A 20,767-nucleotide genomic window follows, 5' to 3' on the forward strand; every position below is an offset into this window, starting at 1 on the left:
CCCAAATCGACACAATGCTGCATCGCGAGCTGATCTCATTCGACAACGAAGTGTTCCGTTGCTATATAGGATGGAGTGCGCTCTTGGTTCTCAAAATGTTTTCCATGAGCCTAGTGACCGGCATCTGGCGATTCATAACTTTGGTAAGTTCAAATATTTAGTTATGTATGTATGTTTTTGGTGCTGTCAGTATGACTCGGCGCTTTCCATACACACACACACACACAGACAGACACACAGAAAGTGTTGTTGCCGCCGCATAGCACTGTTAGTTATCAGTGAGAGAGCCAAGTGAGAGCGAGCGCCAGAGAGCAACATCAGCCGGCATACATATAATAAGAATTTACGTCGCGCTCACGTCAGTTGATAGTTTGCAACGCACAAAGGCGGTTCCCAATTGGCGACTGAAAGAAATACATTAAATTAGAAACAATCATGAGTCTGGAACTACTTACACTAACCAACCCGGTGTTCAAGAGCTATACGTTCTGGACCGGTGTGCTGGTAATTAAAATGTTGGCTATGGCTCTACTTACGGCCATACAGCGCTTCAAGACCAAGGTAAGCGAGTGGAGAAGGAGGATTAGTTAGCTGCTGAGTCAAAGTCCGGTCAGCAGGTGAAAGCGGCCAGATAATAAATATATTTTGACTTTGTTTGTTGCCTTTCAGACATTTGCCAATCAGGAGGATTTAATGTCCCCAAAGCTGAAGGTTAAATTCGACGACCCCAACGTGGAGCGTGTTCGTCGGGCGCATCGCAATGATCTGGAGAACATTCTGCCATTCTTCATAATCGGCCTGCTCTATACACTGACGAACCCCAACGCCTTTCTGGCCATTAATCTATTCCGTGCCGTTGGTATCTCCCGCATCGCCCATACCCTGGTCTATGCCGTCGTGGTTGTACCCCAGCCGGCACGTGCGCTCGCCTTCTTTGTGGCGTTGGTGGCCACGGCTTATATGGCACTCCAGGTTATCGCAGCTGCTGCTTTTTAAGCGGCTGTTAATATACGTATGAGTTACTCATTTTTTATAATAGTAAAGTAAATGTAGGCTGCAGTAGCAGCATATGCACCGCTTTTTTGCACGGGAGAAGTAGAATTTTCGATAATTGCGCTAAATCTTAACTGCATGTTTGCTGGCAACACGAATAAACTTTTTATTTTCTATAATGTTGGTTTACTATACATATCATAACTTTAATTGTTTTTTTTTTTTTAGCTGATTATAAATATCTACCCAATCCTTGTTTTTTAATATGTATTTTGGGTTAGGGAAAGTTGTCAGTTCAAAGTTTAAAAGCTTGTTACAAGCATGACAATAGTTACACTAAAAATTGAGTGTCATGCTGGTATGCTAAAATTGAGCACGAAACTATCGTATAAATATGCATGGCGGTCGCCAATGATTATATGAATTAATTGCTTAAAAAGTGGTTGCAGATTTAAACAAATGTAAATAATTAATTTTAAATGGCTCAATTGCAATGTCAGAATGGTTAAATCATATTAAATTGAAGCACAAACTGTTAAAAATATCGCAATAACAATCGTAAATGGAAACGGAAAAGCATCGTTGCTTTACTTGCTTATCGATATATATGCATATCGATTGTGATACCACCACCTCCTAGTCGATTGTCGCAACCCGTCAAATTAGAGGCATATCACCATCGCTTTGGTTCTGACCATTTTTTATATATACATATATCTATTTTTTTTTTAACCAAAAATAATAAAGAATTACTGCAATGAAATTTAATGTGACACAATTAACAGCTGTAGTGCCTGTTTAATAAACGTAAATCGTTCAAATCAAAAGAAATTACGTGTAATTATATGATACGTTATTAAAAGGTATGTATATCTATGTGTGTGTATGTGCATATGTTTTGACGTAGTATGCCAGGCCCAACCTGTTCTGCCTTGAGGAAAATCAAAATAAACACATTTCAGCTCAGTCAAGTTTGTGAAAAACTTTTCAACATAAACAAAGCAACTCATGTGACGCGAAAAAAAGAAATTTCATGTGAGTGCCAATTATTGTAAATCCCATTTGTATAGCGTTTTGACCAAAACAAGCAAACAATAACAGTAGCGCAGCGAGTACATGGATTTGCATTTGTGTGTGTATTTATTGTGCACGCATACATATGTGTATACTTTTCAATATGTATGCCTTTTCATCTGATAGGGTAACCGCTACACTTATATGCACACACATACGTGCATCGATGTACATATATTAACGTATGGTAAATATGTGTTTGAGCATGTACATACGTTTTTGCACGTCAGATGCAAAGTACGCTGCTCATTGGGTAAAGCTAAAAGCTTGCCTGGTGGCTCTGCCCCGACTAAAAAATACATGTACAATGTGTGTACAATTTGATTAGCGTCAACGAAGCGAACGCTTAAGGTTCTGGCAGGTACGCAACACTTGATATCCGGAACCGATTGAAGCTTTTAGGTGCAAGTGTTGTCGTTATCTTTAAAACATCACGCGTTTTACGTCTTTTTATTTTTTTTCAAACTGATCTCCTGCTTGTAAACGTTCAAATAACCATAATGATGCAATCTAGGGCGCTGTAATGTAAACTTTAGACCTGCAGCTGTGCACTGTAGCAAATTTCACTTAGCGTATAGTATACCCCGCAAAAAGGGTATCACAGAGACCGATGTATACATACCTACATATGTATGGCTGCGAAACCAGGAAATCGCAACCCGAGCCTAAGGGTTCGAACCGTAAACCTGGTTTTAATCAATTCATTTTAATGTATTTTCTGCATATTGTTAAACTGAGAAATGTTCACATATACGCAGCCACAGGGTAGCTGCTAGTCGAGTGCGATACGTTTCGTTAGAAATAAATATTTATGACCTGCTCCAAAGTGTATTATATCGGTATATTATGTTTTCAATACTCTGGCTATTTAAATTGCAAACCTTTGCACCTGTTTACAATGCCGAGTTCGCTGTTATGGAGACTGCATTAACAGTTCCACATATATATGGGTCATATAAGTATATACATTAAATATATGTATATATATATGTATATATAAATATATACGTACGTATATTAACACACGAATTCAACTCAAGTACTAGACAATTACCTTTGATTACGTCTGCTGCGATAAACATGCGTGCGGCTAAAACGCAATATGATAGAATACGACACATAGGGAATACATGCATATCTATAACTATATATGTTATTATTAACTTTTAAAGGAACATTTTGTATAACTAGCTAAGTTCATCGCCTCATATTTTAGATGTCACCTTCTCATCTAGCTATCGGAACTTAGAGTTGATGTCAAAGTTAAATACACACTTTAAAAGTTCTGGTAACTAGAGTTTCGCCGTATAGCCTATGATCCCCCCCCCCCAGAATGCGTGGGCTTTCCGAAAATTGTTAAACGAATGTTCACCAAGATCTTGAAATTGAATTTGAAGCCGATCGAATGGTAAACAAAAATGTTCCATACAATCGTTTTTTCCACACTTTCGAGTGGGATTTCTTAAAACCTCATATTAGCCTGCGCTTACGTCCCATAAAGCATCGATTGAAAGTTGTCAGGCTTGTAGCCCGGGTTTAACAAGTCCAATTTATTAACTTTCATTTCGTGTGTGCTGCATCTGGAGTTACTCAAATCCTAGAAGTCACTGTCGATTTGGGACCTTCGAATTTGAAATATATATTTAATATATTTCCAGAAGCCATGGTGGCAAGTGTCACGCGTATGTAGTTCCACATTAAATTGAAGTTAGTTTAGGCACAAATTCTAAACAGTATTTTTGAATTCTTAGGAGATACGAACGCATTCGAGCGGGAAGCTGAGCTGACACACTTTTGTGCATTGGCCGTTTATGTTGGGAAACGTGTCCACTATTGATTGGCAGTTGAGTATTTGTAGGTTTTCCAGAACCAACCTCCCAGTCCAGTCCAGCCAGTCCGCGCACGCCCTCTCGGAAAGACAAGACACGTACACGTACACAGACCCGTTGGCAGTTCGCCGCAGTTGTGGGTTTACACCGGCTGATGATAATATCTATAATTGCTTTCCTTTGTTTCTGTTGTTTTTGCCAGTTGTAATAGGTATGATTTTTGTTCTTTCAGCGCGTGCGTTTGGACGTCAAAGTAAACACAGCAGATCCCATACAGAACAGAAACAACAGTTTGAGGCACATTTGTAGACGGTTGAAGAGTGTCGACCATGGAGGCAGCAACAGCGACTCTGGTTGGCGAGCCACAGTTGCCAACGGCGCCCGAACTGCCCTCCACATCATCAAATGGCAGCAGCAGCAGCAACAACAACAACAACAACAACAACAACAATTCACCCACAAATGGGTCGGAGCGCGTAGATACGGACAACATTGGCTGGGCCAGGAATCCTGCTGACGCCACATCTGAGCTGCGCCAGCGTGCAACATCATATTCTTTCACGGGCAGCGCCCTAGCCAGTGGCAATTTTGCAGACATCAAGGAGCCGGGCGCAGCTGAGGCGACTCCGTCGTCAACATCATCATCATCAGCAACTGGACCGGCTAACGAGGCCGGCAGCAATGACAAGGACAAGGAGCCCAGCGAGGAGTCGCTGTACGAGTGTAATATCTGCTTGGATACAGCCAAGGATGCGGTGGTCAGCATGTGTGGCCATCTATTCTGCTGGCCCTGCTTGCATCAGTGGCTGTTGACGCGCCCCAATCGCAAGCTCTGCCCCGTTTGCAAGGCAGCCGTTGATAAGGACAAAGTAATACCGCTTTACGGTCGCAATAGCACACGCCAGGAGGATCCACGGTAAGTTCAATAATTTTCTGCGTCAAGTCGATAAACTAAAATTGATTCATTTCACTTTTTCTTTAGCAATAAGGTGCCACCACGTCCTGCTGGCCAGCGTACAGAGCCCGAGCCAGCTCCTGGCTTTCCGGGTTTTGGTTTTGGGGATAGTTTCCACGTGTCCTTTGGCATTGGTGCTTTTCCTTTTGGTTTCTTTACATCATCGCTTAACTTTGGCGAGCCGCGTCCAGCTGGTAAGTACATTGAAATGTCAACATAAACATATATACTTATATATACCCATCATTGTGAATATTTAGCGGCTAATCGCGGCACCACACAGTACGACGACGAGCAGACGCTGTCCAGACTGTTTTTGTATCTCGCCTTTCTCTGCATCGGTTGGCTGTTGTTTGCCTAGCAACCTGTCGACAAGGCGGCCCGTCAATAAACAACAATGCACCCCAACAACAAGAACAGCAGCAACAATAGGAATGACTACAGAATCAACACAGCAACAACAACACTTGAATTTGGTGAGCATACAGAAAGCCTCAATTATGTATGAGGAGCACCTTTTAACCGCAAAATTTCTGCAATTACGTCTCCTTGTAATTTCACAACATGCTGTCTTTAAATTTTAATTTCCAGTTTTACTTTCCATTTGAATTGATTTTTTTTTTTTTTTTTTTTTTTTGATTTTTTGAAATTGTACATTTTGTTAAGTTTCGGCGGGGTAAAGTCGCAAACATCGTGGAAAGGATTGCTGCGCCCCGATGCTAAAGTATCGATCGTCAGCGCTACTAAAGTGATCACTTCTTCAATCCCGTTGCATATACAATCCTTTCTTCGTGTACTTTAATCGCTATTGATGAAAATGAAAACGACATTTACGAGCATGTATTGTATAAAATAAATTAAAATATACAAACAACCAAAAAATAATGAAAAGACAACTCATCTTCTTACGATTATGAGTGCATACAAGCATGTAGAAAAACAAAAACAAATTTGGATTTTATATTCTATGTACAATGCCCAATGAATTATGTACGCAGTTTCAAGCTTTTGCGTTTAATATGTATATGTGTGTAATAATAAAATATAGTTAATGGCAATGCAATTTATCCGTATTTTTCTTTGGGGGACAAAACTATTGGCTATCATTGTTGAGATCGAACTTTATTTTTCCGAGCTATAGTCGGTCCAAAATTGGAATATCTCGGGTATTTTTCGTCCGATTTCTGAATGATATACCTCTTCCGACTCGTATGGAGCCGGACTTTCGATTTGCATTCAAAAATCTCAATTTTGAAAGTTTTCCAAAATTGACACTTTTGGCACGTATTTTGCAATTATGGACTTTGTCTTGGCATTAACAACTTTTGATTGCAATCGATCCTACGGATCTCCACGATTACAACGCACCCAATCTTTCCGCGATCGGCCTTCAATTACTCGAGTTATGGGCATTGAAAGTTTTTTGGAAAAATCTTAAAACCTGAATATCTCGGGTATTCTTCGTCCGGTTTCGGAATGATATACCTCTTCCGACTCGTATGGAGCCGGACTTTCGATTTGCATTCAAAAATCTCAATTTTGAAAGTTTTCCAAAATTGACACTTTTGGCACGTATTTTGCAATTATGGACTTTGTCTTGGCATTAACAACTTTTGATTGCAATCGATCCTACGGATCTCCACGATTACAACGCACCCAATCTTTCCGCGATTGGCTTTCAATTACTCGAGTTATGGCCATTTAAAGTTTTTTGGGAAAATCTTAAAACTGGAATATCTCGGGTATTTTTCGTCCGGTTTCGGAATGATATACCTTTTCCGACTCGTATGGAGCCGGACTTTTGATGCGCATTAATTCTAAAGTTTTGTCAATGTTAATAAAATTGACAAGGGGTAACATTACAAATTTCTCAAATATCGGGTTAGTTCTGAACCGAAAATTCTTGATTCCAATCTATTTTACAGAGTTTCACGAGTATATCTTTACATGATCTTCAATTACGTAAGTTATTCAGATTCCAGTGTTAAAAATAAAACATCTCGTATTATTGCGTACAGTCAAATAAATACATATTTTATGTGAACAGTTTTGTGTAATTGATATGGAGAAAACAAGTTAAATAAAAGACTAGATCATGTGAGATTTTTTAATATATTAAAATTTTTATTAATGCATTTCAGTGTAAAAATTAAAATGACACATTTTTTCCTTACGTAAATTTCACATGTTTCTTTCTCCCTTACTTGCTCTCGTTCTTGTCCTTGCATTTTGTTGAACGACAAATATAAAACAAAATACATACATATATGTTTATATGTATATATACACACACACAATATATATATATATATATATATATATATATATATATATATATATGAAATTAAATCATCAATTGCAATCATTTCATATAAATATAATTGCAATTTTATTGTTTTGCATAATTCACTGTTCATCCTTGCTTTGTTTGTTATTGTTTTCAGTTATCTGTATATCTATTTATAAATTTATTAATAATTGATTTAAGCATTATTATTTTTGCTGATGATGATGCTGATGATGATTGTTGATGATCTTATTTAAATACAGTGTAATTTTACAAAAAAAAAAAAAATAAAATAAACAATTAAATTTTCTATTTAGCAAAACCCAAACATAACTTAAAATGTACCATGTAGTAGGGGGTGGGGAAGGGGGGCATAAAATCATTACACATGTCCTGCTTTTGCACATAAGTATATTTAGTAACTCTATGTATACATAGATAGCTTACAACAAATTGGTATTGCATATTGAAAACTAAGTTGAGCCAAGAGAAATCGAATTAAATTGAATCGAAATATCGCAATATGCGAACCTCTCGTGCTTTCAGTTGGTATATGGATCGTTTTTCAATATAATAGATTTTAGACACAATTGATATTCGTGTAGTATGTGAGCATCTCACATGAAATGTTTGCCTAATTGTTGGGCAAATCAGATTTGTCCACAATATGCCAATTAATCAGTTAAAACCAATTGCGAATTACAAGCGCATGGCTCGAGTTTGAACGGATTTTAAAACTAAGTAGCTCTCCGATTGCTTTGTGCTTTGATTAGGTACGACAGGAATAGCTAGTGGTACAGGGCGGCAAATGGGCAGGCAATAAACAAACAAAAAAAAAAATACTAATATTGTCTCAAAAAAAAAAAAATAGATATTAATATATATGCATGTAAAACTAAGATCTTAAGGTGGTTCCTAACTTGAGTGTTAGCTATTCATACTGAACGGATTTTTGTTTTTTTTTTTTGTTTTTTTGTTTTTGTAAATATCGTAATTCAGATTCTTATGTGTATAAAATGTGAGATTTTTGCATCAAATCAGATTGAAACAAAAACCAAAACGAAAAACAAAATCGAGCATGAACAAAAACACAAACGCTAAATACATCGTGTGTGTGTAGGTGTGTGTGTGTGTGTGTGTGTGTGTGTGTGTGTGTGTGTGTGAGTGTTGTTTCTTTAACCTTTTCATGGAAACTGTAGTTTAATTCATTTATAATGTTGACTTGGAAAAGAATCGCAGAATTACGCATGATTGAAACAAGTTGGCATGGCCGTAAAACCAAATCTAGCTGCATGCCACATGCCACACTTGGCGGCGTGTAATACTTTGCATCTGTTAGGCACTATTTTTATTTCATTTTCATTTTCGTTTTTGTTTTTTGTTTTACTTTAGTTTACGTGTCTCTGCTTCTCTGTAGTTACACTTATGTTTTAGCTTGTTTAGTTATTAACTTTCTCTCTTTTTCTATTTTATAAATCGGTATTTCTTGTAATATGTAATTGTAACTGTTTCCACGATTAAAAATTTTTTTTAAAATAGTATTTGTTTTTCTTTTCGATTTTTAATTAATTATTATTGTTACTTTTTACCCCTTTGCAAGTGAGTTGTGTGTGTGGGTGTGTGTGTGTCGTTTATACTAGTGTTTAACCAAAGTTCTTCATCAATATTGCTTACTATTGTATTTGTTTTTCATTATTGTTTATGCCTTGTTTTGTTGTCGATAAATGTACAAATTTCCCTTCGTTTTTTTTTTAGCGCTCTGCATTTCATTTCGTTTGATTTATGCAAACACTTGAATTGAGTTTTCTTACTAACAAACAAAAAAAAAATGCGTATTTGTTTTAATCGTACAACAACGAAATACTTTACATTTATAAATATGTATTATACTTTCTTTACCTTTGTATTGTTTATAGTTTAGCCTTAGTTACCTACATATACATACGAAAACGATACTATTTTACATTTACAATACATTCCTTTTATTTTAAATTAGCTTTACTTTTTATATATGTATCTATATATATATATATATTTTTTTTTTTTTTTTGTTTTTTGTTTGTTTTGTATTTCTTTGTAATTATCGGTGTCATGCAGCAAATGCACGCCCAACCCGACGCAACCGGCCCAAGCCCAAGCCCAAGCCCAAGGCGACCAGGTCCCAGCTGGAGGAGGTGTGCGGCAAGTGGCAATTACGGATACGTTCGCAGCTTTTGGATATGGCATTGGATCGCGACACATGTATCGGATAGAGCCACTTGACGACTAACCAGCAGCAGGCCAGCCCATGCAGTTGGTTGGGTATTCACGACTTGGAGGGTCGCTTATTGTTCTTGCTGGGCGTGCACTTGAAGCCAAGTTTCTTTCGTTTGCTCACATTTGAATTTGTTCTTGGTTTTGTTTTTTGTTTTAGTTCTTGTTTTTGTGTTTGTTTTTGTTGTTTTTAATGCATTTAAATCAATAGTTAATCATTTTAATAACGGTGGATCGTTCGATTCATGCTTAAATGAATTGTTTTACACATATACGTTTTACACTATAGTTACATAAGTATATCGAGAAATAACATCGTGGTTTAACACACACACAAACCTAAGCTGCTCTTGTTGTTGTTGTTGTTGTTTGTTTGTTTGTTTGTTTTTAAGAAAATTTGTTTTTCGAGTTTTTTCTTTTGATTTATCTATCGTTGTGCATACTTTCCCTTTTAGCTGCTAGCTCAGTGTGTGTTCTTTTTAATGTGCCTCAAAGGCAACGCTTCGTTTTTTTTTCCCACCCAATGCACTTCCCTCTCAGCTCTCAGCTCGCAGCTCTTTTCTAATCCTAACAAGCTCCTGCCCTCAATTCATCGAAATATGTGTGTGTGTGTGGCATAAGCTGTAATTTACATAGATAATTTAAAATAACTAATGTAAATGTTACTATACATATTATGATCCATAACTCTAATAGCTATAAACATACACTCAAAAAAAAAGGATATATAGATATATATATGTATATATATATAAATAACTACATATATATATGCACAGTTATTTATATATATGTCGAATAAAATATAGAATACAAGATATACAAACATACGCACGTTTATGTTTGTTTTGTTTACTCAGATGTTGTTGTTTGTAAATTAATTATATTTAACTTTTTAACTTTGATGTTTCTTCATTTTAAAAATATCAGCGTACGACAACTGCTTCGCTTTAATGTTTTTTTTTATGTTTCGTTTCACAAAATAAAACATAAAAAAAAGAAAGATAAACATACAAATTACACACAAAAAATATGTTTTAAGTAACTTTGAGATCATTTAAATGTATTTTTTTTATGTATGTAAATATATGTAGATAAAAAAAATTACTACGCTGACAGTTTCAAACAGGCAGCCAGACAGACAGACAGACAGACAGACAGGCAGACAGACAGACAGACAGGCACAAGCACAGCGCACAGCACGGCAGCAGCGCGGCACGACAGCAACAGTTGCCGATAGACAGGTCTATATATAAATATAGAAACGCTTTAGCTGAAGGATTGTCTTATTGTTTTCGAAAGGCAATGCAATTCAGTGACAGGTTTTTAAAGTTAGGTACAGCAGGCTCTCTCTCTCTCTGGCATATAGATATGCGTAAATAAATCAAATATAGTACATGCCTGTGGCACGCTTTGTTGTTGTGCGTCTCTCTCTCTCTGTGTGTGTGTGTGTGTGTACATAATAAATCGCCAAAGCTAACATACATATATATCTATCTATCTATCTATCGTATATGCCTAATCGAACAGCATGCGACGCCTACAACAACTACTGCTCACAGTCGGCGGTATCGGCCACGTTGTCATTCGCATTGCCAGCGGCGGTAACGGCAGAGGCAGCCACATTCACCTGCCGCAACATGCGCAGCTCATGGGACGTCGCCTCATCATTTACCTCGTTATCCTCGCCAGCTTTGCTGACGCCCATGCTGCTCAAATTGAGCGCCGCATTCTCAGCGGCCGCGTTCAGTTGCGTGTACTCCTGAGCGGACAGTTTCAGAAACTGCTCATAGGTGGTAAGTTGTTGTTGTTGTTGTTGCTGCTGCTGCTGCTGCTGTTGATGTTGCTCCACGTCAAACGATTGCTGCTGTTGTTGCCGTTGTTGCTGCTGTTGCTGCTGCTGCTGTTGCTGCTGTTGCTGTTTACCGCTGTTGTTGGCGACACAGGCGCTGTAGGGCGGCGGCGGTGGACGGTCCTGGTAATTCACAAGTTGCTGCTGCTGTTGCAACATGTGTGTGTTTTGACGCAATTGTTGTTGCTGCTGCTGCTGCTGCTGTTGTTGTTGCAAATGATAGCTATTCTCTGGCAGCACCTGCGCATACAGCACCTCATCCACTTGCAGCGCTGAGATGCCACCCAGTTGCTGCTGCTGCTGTTGTTGTTGTTGTTGTTGTTGTTGTTGTTGTTGTTGATGTTGTTGATGTTGTTGCTGCTGCTGCAGTTGCGGCGATGTCGGCGATTGTTTAATAGCGGCCGCAACCGTTTCCTGTCCTGTGCCTTGCAGAGTTGTTGAGCTGCAGGCTTCCTCTGTGCTGCCGGCGGCTGTTGCTGCGTTGCTGTTATTGTTGTTGTTGTTGTTGTTGCTCTTGATGGCATTATTATTATTGCCGTTGCCGTTGCTGTTGGCTGTGTTGCTGTTGCCGTTGTTGCTGTTGTTAGTTGTGCTGTTGTGGTTTCTACTCGTATTGTTGCTGTTGTTGTTGTTGTTGCTGTATTCGCTGATTTGTGCATTGGTGGGTAACGCGGACAGATTGGGCGCTGCTTCATGCAGCTCATGCTATTCCTTTATAAGGCGATAGATGTGGTGCGTGGTGCCGCTGTTCTGCGCCGCCACCTCAAACACATACGCTATGCATAGCAGTGTCTCTTTCGTTTCTTGCGCTCGCATTACCTACACAGAAAGACACAGATAGAGGGAGAGAGAGAGAGAGAGAGAGAGAGTGCGGGTGAGTAAGTGTGAGCGAGTGTTAGAAGAAATCTTCCTTCTCTACTCACTTGCAGTATTGTAAAGTTCTCGAGCACACTGTTCATCATATAGCGTTCAGGTAAGTTCTTCAGCTTTTGTATGAAATTGATCATGTACTCGCACATGGGCGAGCGCTGAATGCGGTAAACGTAGCGATTGTTCTCCAGGCGCGAATACTCGTGCTCCACCTTTTCCACAACCTGTTTGCCAAACGAGCAGACAATTGTCGAGCAGACGAGCTCAATGTTTTCATTACTTTCATATCTGCAAGGCAAAGAGAATGAGTTACAGAGAGGAAGAGAGAGGGAGACAGAGAGAGAGAGAGAGAGAGAGAGCGCGTTTACTTACTGGCTTGTAACGCCATAGAAATCGCCCGTTTCACTGCCCGTCGTCACGTCCGTGTTGAGATCCGCCCAACATTTAACCAGGTAGAACGCATTCTGCGGACCCTGCTCGTAAAGCTCTTTGAGACCGCCGGATTTCTCCGGAAATTTGTCAAATATTTGCCGGATGTCAACAGTCTGTCATAAATAAAATATGATAACCATTTGCCAATTACTATATCAGAAGCTCGTGTAGCACGAAACTCACCTCGAGGAGCGGATCGGAGAAGGATGGCTTGCCGCCCAGCTGCACGAATAGATGTCGGTGATACTGTAAGACAGGAGAAGAAGAAGAAGAAGATATAATGTTGACAGTGATTGTCAGGAATGATAAATGCCAGCACTTACGATCTCATCTCTTTGGATTTCCATGAAGGCCGTAAACTCGAGCAAGCGGAATTTCTGCGTGGCGATCGCGCGCCCCTCCCATGGCAATTGTGCGGGCGGAATACCAGCCTCTATTTCGCCGGAGACCGCCGTCGAGGGCTTGCCGGGCGTATAGGGCGGCTGGGCGAACGGCTTGATGCTGTAATCATAAAAACTATTGGTCAATGCAAATGCGTTGTGTTTTTCTGTTTCATTTGCGGGCGATGCCAACTTACTCTTGTGATGTGCTCGGCTGCAGACCGGGTTGCCAAAATTGCTAAAAACATCCGTCAAGCAAGAGTGCGAGCAGGATAGAGAGAGAGAGAGAGAGAGGGCGAGAGCGAGAGAGAAAAAACAGTTAATACAAATTGTGAATGATAAACAACGTTTTACAACACTAAGCTAAGCACGATTTCTTTTAATTTGACATGGTTACACAGCTGATGAGAGTACGCATTAATGATTGAGCGATTGATTGATTGATTGTTTCGTTGATTTGACTCGGCGAGCTTACTAAACAATTATTACATACGAATACAAATACTAATACTAGTTATAAACAGCTAACGAGAATTTTTGTTAAATAAAACATATATATTTATGGAGATCGGTATATACATGTAAATATATATTAATAATTGTTGTTGTTGTTGTTGGCATGTAAAAAAAGCAAGGAGTCGATTTCAATGAGCAAGCGAGCGTTGAGCAGGTGGGTTTGGGCCTCAAGATACACGAGCACGAATAAAGAGTAGCGAGTGACGAGTGGCAAGTAACGAGTAGCGAGTAACGAGTGGTGGTGAGTAACATTTGGCGAATAAGATAAATGTTAGCTGACGCATAATGAGTAAGGCAAACGAGCATAAAGCACCACAGAGAGCTAGGGTGAAGAGAATGGAGCGAAAGTGAAAGAGAGAGAGCGGGAGAGAGAAGAGATCGTTGATATTAGAGAGTGAAATGACAGTGGGCTATGACGACATTTAACTCGAATGAAATCGCTTAGGGAAGAGACAGAACGCACGACAATCAGAAACAGAGAGAGAGAGAGAGAGAAACAGATGGGGGGAGAGAGAGAGAGAGAGAGAGCGATTGTACACAAACAATTACGAGTATATACGATAACAACACGCATGATCGCCCGAGCGCAATCAGAGCAAAAATACAGAATTGCAATTCGATCAGCTAATGAGTTGTTGTTATAACTAATGAGTGAGAATCGTGATTCGTGTGCAGTTGCTGTGCGTGTGCATGTGTGTGTGTTGGGGTGTTGGGGTGGTGGGGGGTTATCGATGTAGATGTAAAGTGAATTTGAGTTCGTGTTGTGGAGTCTTGTGATTCTGAGCGAGCTAAGAGCTGGTGCTGTGGCAGTTAGTTGTTGGTGTTGTTTTTGTTGTTGTTGTTTTTGGATTGTACACCGATGTGAAGTGGCATTTGGCGTTTCGAGTGGTTCGTTTGCTTAGCTTGGATAACTTGAACGGTTGCTTACGCCCGGATACAACGGCGGATGGTGCAATGGCGGCGGTGGCGGCGGCGGCTGTGCCAGCACATGAGCGTCAGCCCCATCAGCCACAGATGGTGACACTGCACCTGTTGTTGCCCCACTTGGTTGCTGCTGCTGTTGCTGCTGGTGTTGTTGTTGCTGCTGTTGCTGCTGCTGGTGTTGTTGTTGTTGTTGTTGATGCTGATGCTGCTGTTGCTGCTGCTGCTGCTGCTGTAGGTGGTAAACTGCTGCAACGGCCGCCGCATGGTGATGATGATGTGGATGCATATGGCTATGCGTGTGGTGCGTCAAATTGTGATGGGAATGGTGGGCATGGTGGTGTCGTGGCGACAACGACAACGACAGCGACGACGACGACGTGGAGGGCACCGCAACGGAATTGTTTGTCGCACCAGCGGCGGCTGCCGGCGACTGTACAACAGCGGCAGCAGCAGCAGCGGCCGCAGCTGCAGCGGCGGCGGCAGCGGCCACACCCACCTGATGATGGTGGTGGTGCGGATGATGGTGGTGGTGGTGGTGGTGGTGGTGTGGGTGCTGATGGTGGGCAGGTTGAGGCAGATGCTTCGAATGGTGTACGCCCGCCGTCAGCGCCGAGGCGGCCAGGGCAAGATTATTGGCCGCCTGTGCGGAGACAATTTGTGAACTGGTCATTGAGCTCATGGCCTGCAGGGTTTGCTCTTTCTCATTGAGTAAATGCAAGGATACACCATTTGGTTCCTGGAAAACAGAGTTTCAATTTGGTCTCGTAGCTGAGTGTCTGTATGTGTCTGTGTATATGTGTGTGTGTATATGTGTGTGTGTATATGTGTGTGTGTATGTGTGTGTGTGTCTGTGTCGTGTGTAGATGTGACGACACACTCAAGCATAATCAAATCAAAAAGTCGAGCTGCAGACGCCACACAGCTAAGGGAAACTCACATATGGATAACATGAAAGCCACAAACTCTCTTGCTTTTTACTGCCAGACGCCGTTTGGCACCAATACAAGCACACAAGCGGCCTCTGCTGGTGTGCGTGTGTGTAGGTGTGCGTGTGTGTGTGTGAGATAATACTCTAATACAAATGAACTGATCAATTCTTAAACTGATTCTGATTCTGTTTGTTGAATCTGTCTGTTGGCAATGGGCTCTACTTGCAACTGAGAAACTCTTCCTTGCTTTTCATGCTCGTCGTAAGTTTTAATTGTTTTGATTATTTTTCTTTTTTTTTTTTTGCAATTTTTAACTGATTATTTAACAGTAAAATTAAATTCACGGCACAACAAATGTATAGATACTAAGTATATATCAGCTATAAATTCATTGCAATTGAATTATATTTGTTTAAATATTTATGTGTGAATTGAACTTTACTTGAACTTAAATAAACAACATGTAGTTATGTAAAGCATGTGGACAATAAACGGATGGCAACTGTTTTTTCTATATTTGCTCTCCATATTTGAGCCATAGCGCAAAAACATTGTTGCGCCTCTTGATATTCTTGTTGGTCTTCATATACATACTATATGCAAATATCAATATATGTATATATATTTGTTTAGCACACTTACGACTTTGATTTTGGCTTGAATTTCACGGAGTTTCCGTCTGGCGAGCACTTGGATATGGGAGCTGACTTGTTTACGGGTTCTCGTCTTGCCCGTGCGCAATTTAATATAACGCGCGATTAGCTCGTTGCGCCCTGTAATGAAAAATAAGTATAATCAAAAAATATACCCAATAAAAAACCACAATTAAATAAATGGTGCAATCCTATGTTTACACAAAAGATATTTCGGTTATTACTTCACAAGTGCAAAAAATTACTATTCTCATATGATACCTATGCATAAATATTGTATCTGCGGCTGTGCATTCCTGGCATCAGTTTAACCATTAAAGCGTTGCCTCCAGCCTCCCGCTGCCCGCACAAGTTACGCTTGACTGCAGACTCGAAAGATGCCACAGTTGTGTAAAAACATATATAGAAAGCTCCAGTAGGTAGTGCCCCAATTGTAGATACCCTGAACTTGATGCCGAACTGCCGTTACAAAGCGCACGGCTCTCTCTTTTATAGTTCCCGAGCTCGACGCGTGCACACAGAAGTACGGAAAGTTGGTAAGTGCTAGATCGAATCTGCTCGAGAATATATCACAAGTAAGAGGTTCTAGTCGGGAACTCCCGACTAGGGGATACACTGAGCCCACTTCTTCCAACAGGATGAAGAAGCTACATGTCAAGTTTGGTGATTTTAGCTCTTATTATTTACCGAAATTGCTCAAAGAACATAATTTCGATATCGATTTTTATCGATTACTTGGAAACGGGACAAGTTATCGAATATCGGAAACAAACGATCTGCGCGGGCACTAGGAGGACCTACATCTAAAATTTCAAGTCTCTAGCTCTTATAGGTTCTGAGATACTTGCGTTCATACATACGGACGGACGGACAGACGGACAGACAGACGGACATGGCTAGATCGACTCGGCTGTTAGTGCTGATCAAGAATATATATAGAAGAAATAGATAAATATCTTTACTAAACACAGATCGCAACAAATTATTTAAATGATTTCAACATTTGTACGAAATTCAGGGAAATTGCTCTGGAAAATTCCAGAGCGGTAATTAAACTTATTTGGGATATTTAACAAATTAAAGCATTCACAGACTGTGCAGTTCCATAAGCAGCCATTTTGTAGATTCCAATTAAGTTAAATTTCAAGGATTAAACAAACTGAAATTCTAAACAGAAATCATTCTTTAAAAGCCAACAAATTATGGTCGCAAATAAGGTGCTTGATGAGCAACTCTGTATGTAGGGGTTATTATTTTGAGCATCTACGACAGCACAGCTGGAGATGCGCTACCGAACCCCTATGGGATGAATCAAATGCTGCTTTCAGCTGTGCGCGAATTTCAATGAAAGCCCGACGACATTTTCACGTGCTGGCTAAATGTGCTTCGACTGACGTCAGTGTCCTGTTGCCTTGCCATTGCCCCACTGCCAGGCTAGCTATGGAATGAGAGGGGGAAGGGAGAGAGGGGGGGGTGGGGATTGCACGCAGCAGGCGACTGAATGGGTGTGGGCGGGTCATCCTTTAGCTTATGCTTGGCATCAGCAAGGCGGCAGAGTGAGAGACAGAGCCCCATTCTGCTGCTGCTGCGCCCCGACAGCGATCCAGCTTTTATTGTACACACGCTTATGCGTTCACTAATTACATTCTTGGCATAGTTTCAGTTCTAACCGAATAAAATTATTTTCAGCGACTCAAACCCCGTCGCAGATAGCCCAACCAAGCACACGCATATTGCCGGATCCGGCGCACAAAGTCCGGGCTGCTGCTGCCGGGTGGCTGGTGATGGTGGGGGTTGGTGGTGTGGTTCGTATCGCTGCGCTGTAGGTACGGTTAAGAATTACTGGCGCAAAGAACAGACACAACACCAACACACACACATACACAGACAGGCACACAGACAGGCACACAGAGACAAAGACACAGTCGACCCACCCACAACCCACTTAATGCTTTGTGAACGCCTTTGGGCCAGCTCAGCCAGGGAGGAATTCAATGAAGCTGTACGGAGCACAACGGAGTCAGTGATACAATTGTAGAACCAAAGTCGATGGGCACATCTAAATAATTCATGAATTAGTTCACGCGCAATGAAAATTTCAGCTGTTTCCTTCGACGCAGATTTTCGAATCAAGCTAGTGCATGAACCAGTTCACAAATATTGCAAAGAGTCCTTAGATGTTTCTTGAACCAGTTCACAAATGCGCAAAAGTGTGCAAAGAATCTTCAGATGTTTGAATCAATCTTAAGAAATAACAGACTATAAAAACATATTCTTTCAGGCAACCTTCGGGCAGTGCGTGTAAATGTGAACTGCTTTAAGGAACCAGTTCATAAGTGTGCACACTCATAGCAGAAATTTAATCACATTGAAAAATGGAGCGAGCCCTAAAACTTTATTATTTGTGCATTAAATTCACGTAACTAGTTCAGTAGTTCACAGTTCACATGACTGGTTCTGCATGGAAAATTGTTATGCAACCCTATCACGGAATAGATGCCAAGTAAGGTCCTGAGCGCCCAATTTCTTACCCCCACACCATACACACACAGAGAGATTCTCTCTCACACACACACACACACACACACAAGCGCGAACAAAACGTATATACATACTTAATATGAATAGGAAGAGCCAAGCATTTCAATTTCTTGACGCTTTAAATCTTTGCAAATCGATGGGCCATGGCCCAAAAAAGGAAGAGCTGGAATTCAAATGGAATTTATGGCCAAACTTTGTGTGCGACACAAATATGCAAAGATGTGTGTGTGTGTGTGTGTGTGTGTGTGTGTGTGCGCGCGTGCAAGTACTGTATGTAGTGCGTTATTTTAATTATAGAGTAACTGTTTGTTCAGCTCGCATGACTAATAGAACAGAATCACGCTTAGTGTTTCCTAATGATTCATAAGCTTTTGACTCAATTCCAAACGCTTGCAGTTCAAACTATCAATGAATTATCACGTATCTGTTTGTCATTTTAATCGCCAATTTATTTAATGCATTTAAATCAATCAAAAACAGAGAGCACAGTACTGTGGCCTGAATTGTGTACACGCTACGCCCGTCCGAATCATTCGACATATGCCAATTGAATTGTTGCTATCTAGCTACGAAAATGTTGACCCCGAGGTCTATTGCAGTTCACATCATTTAATTGATACTCATTGATGACGACAGGTGCTGCTAATTGGAGGATCGCAACTTTTCTCAAATACTTTTCATGGTATTCAAAAGTGAATTGTGAAAATCTTGAATGTTAGGACTTCAACACGTAAATGGAGCAAGCACGAGCTGCTCGTGTTAAGATCAAGGCTGCAAACTGACTTTGAATCGAACTGGCTCGTGGCTGGAATTACAATTTGTTTTGTAACCGAATTGCATAAATCTGTACAACATATTTAAGAAGAAAATATAGTAGATTCAGTACTATGTTATTGTTTACTTGACCGATTGACTGATTGATGATCAACGCACAGCCTATACCGTAAGAGCTAGAAAGTTGAAATTTTCACTGTAGTCACCTTATGTGGTGAATATGCACGTTAAGCCGGGGCTTCGGGAAATTCCACCCGCATGTGTGGTAAATTGGCGGAAAACGGTTGATTGAAAGTTTTTTGTTTCCCGTCCGATCGGCTTAAAACTCATGTTCAAAGATATTTGTAAAAATAGATACATAGACACACATACATATATACACGCAAACAAACATACATACATACACACACATATGTACATATATACATACACGCACACATGCATGCATGCATACATGCATTGATGCATGCATACATGCAGAAATGCATGCAAACATGTATCAATACATGCATACATGTATTAATACATACATGCATACGTGTATGCATACATACATGCATGAATACATTTATACATAAATGCATTTATAAATACATACATGAATGCATGAATACATTTATACATACATGCATTCATAAATACATACATGAATGCATGAATACATTCATACATACATGCATGCATACATACATACATACATACATACATACATACATACATACATACATACATACATACATACATACATACATACATACATACATAAATACATACATACATACATACATACCTATGTACATACATACATACCTATGTACATACATACATACCTATGTACATACATACATACCTTTGTACATACATACATACCTTTGTACATACCTACATACCTACATACCCACAAACATACGCCTGCCGCTCCGCCCCCTGGTGCTCCTCCTCCGGCTCCTCAGCTTCCAGCGTTGAAGCCGCCTGCGACTAATTCATAGGGAAAGCCTGCAAGCCTTACTTAAATTTTTGAGAATCGAGGAGGAGGGCAGCTTTAATAAATAAGTTTAAATTTGCCGCGCAACAAGACAAATTGGTCTGCCATTGCTATAGAAGATAATTTACTGGCATACATACATACATACATACATACATATATACGCACATACATACATACATACACACACGCACACATACATAGATACATACACACATTCATTCATTCATACATGCATGCATATATATACACCTGCATACATTCATACATATATTCATACATACATTTATACAAAATTAATTTGCGTCTGAATCTGGCAACATTATTTTTAGTCCAAATTCATGTAAAAATGGTACCCTCAAATATCCTATATAGATATAGAACAAAATACAAACCACTGAGAATTTGATTCTTTGAGTTTGCAGCCCTGGTTAAGAATTTAAATATCTTGCTAAATAGATGATTTATCAAACAAATTTTGAAAATATGTGTTCAAATCATGAGCTGGGTTCAAGAATGT

General features: G+C 40.0%; 3 protein-coding genes across 14 annotated transcripts in view; 2 read left to right on the top strand and 1 right to left on the bottom strand.

The window, feature by feature from the left end:
* Positions 1-7: 7 nt before the first annotated feature.
* On the top strand, positions 8-1,172 carry Mgstl (Microsomal glutathione S-transferase-like). Of its 2 annotated transcripts, none has more exons than XM_064680757.1 (2): positions 8-143; positions 670-1,172. In XM_064680757.1, exons 1-2 carry the CDS (start codon positions 15-17, stop codon positions 994-996), a joined length of 456 nt encoding a protein of 151 aa, XP_064536827.1. In that variant the 5' UTR covers positions 8-14; the 3' UTR covers positions 997-1,172. The 2 variants fall into 2 exon arrangements, with proteins under 2 accessions (XP_064536827.1, XP_064536828.1); XM_064680758.1 differs by lacking the exon at positions 8-143 and adding an exon at positions 368-561.
* Positions 1,173-1,698: 526 nt separating this feature from the next.
* Positions 1,699-5,914, top strand: LOC135427309 (E3 ubiquitin-protein ligase RNF185-like). 7 transcript variants are annotated; one of them, XR_010436030.1, is made up of 5 exons: positions 1,699-1,856; positions 4,129-4,812; positions 4,879-5,045; positions 5,112-5,327; positions 5,443-5,914. XR_010436030.1 is itself a non-coding variant. In XM_064680755.1 (5 exons), the coding sequence occupies exons 3-5, from the start codon at positions 4,226-4,228 to the stop codon at positions 5,210-5,212; spliced, it is 855 nt and encodes a 284-aa protein (XP_064536825.1). In that variant the 5' UTR covers positions 1,786-1,856; positions 1,956-2,028; positions 4,129-4,225; the 3' UTR covers positions 5,213-5,460. The 7 variants fall into 7 exon arrangements, 5 of the variants coding, with proteins under 5 accessions (XP_064536822.1, XP_064536825.1, XP_064536824.1 ...); XR_010436029.1 differs by having other exon boundaries at positions 5,518-5,914; XM_064680755.1 differs by adding an exon at positions 1,956-2,028 and having other exon boundaries at positions 1,786-1,856; positions 5,112-5,460.
* A 5,277-nt stretch (positions 5,915-11,191) lies between these two features.
* scalloped (TEA domain transcription factor 1 homolog scalloped) overlaps positions 11,192-20,767 on the bottom strand; it is a 65,525-nt gene continuing 55,949 nt past the window's right edge. For 2 of the 5 annotated variants that reach the window (XM_064680738.1, XM_064680736.1), the window contains 8 exons: positions 15,937-16,067; positions 14,370-15,101; positions 13,123-13,163; positions 12,869-13,061; positions 12,729-12,791; positions 12,486-12,658; positions 12,167-12,401; positions 11,192-12,062 (listed from right to left, as the gene is read on the bottom strand). In XM_064680738.1, coding sequence (XP_064536808.1) covers positions 11,949-12,062; positions 12,167-12,401; positions 12,486-12,658; positions 12,729-12,791; positions 12,869-13,061; positions 13,123-13,163; positions 14,370-15,101; positions 15,937-16,067 — 1,682 coding nt within the window. In that variant the 3' untranslated portion in view covers positions 11,192-11,948. The remainder of the gene's footprint in view (positions 12,063-12,166; positions 12,402-12,485; positions 12,659-12,728; positions 12,792-12,868; positions 13,062-13,122; positions 13,164-14,369; positions 15,102-15,936; positions 16,068-20,767) is intronic. The other 3 variants (XM_064680737.1, XM_064680740.1, XM_064680739.1) reach the window with 3 other exon arrangements.

The sequence above is a fragment of the Drosophila montana genome, unplaced genomic scaffold (genome assembly GCF_035044405.1).
Source record: "Drosophila montana isolate Dmon_TW-CO22-7 unplaced genomic scaffold, ASM3504440v1 contig_2178_1, whole genome shotgun sequence".
Classification (NCBI taxonomy): domain Eukaryota; kingdom Metazoa; phylum Arthropoda; class Insecta; order Diptera; family Drosophilidae; genus Drosophila; species Drosophila montana.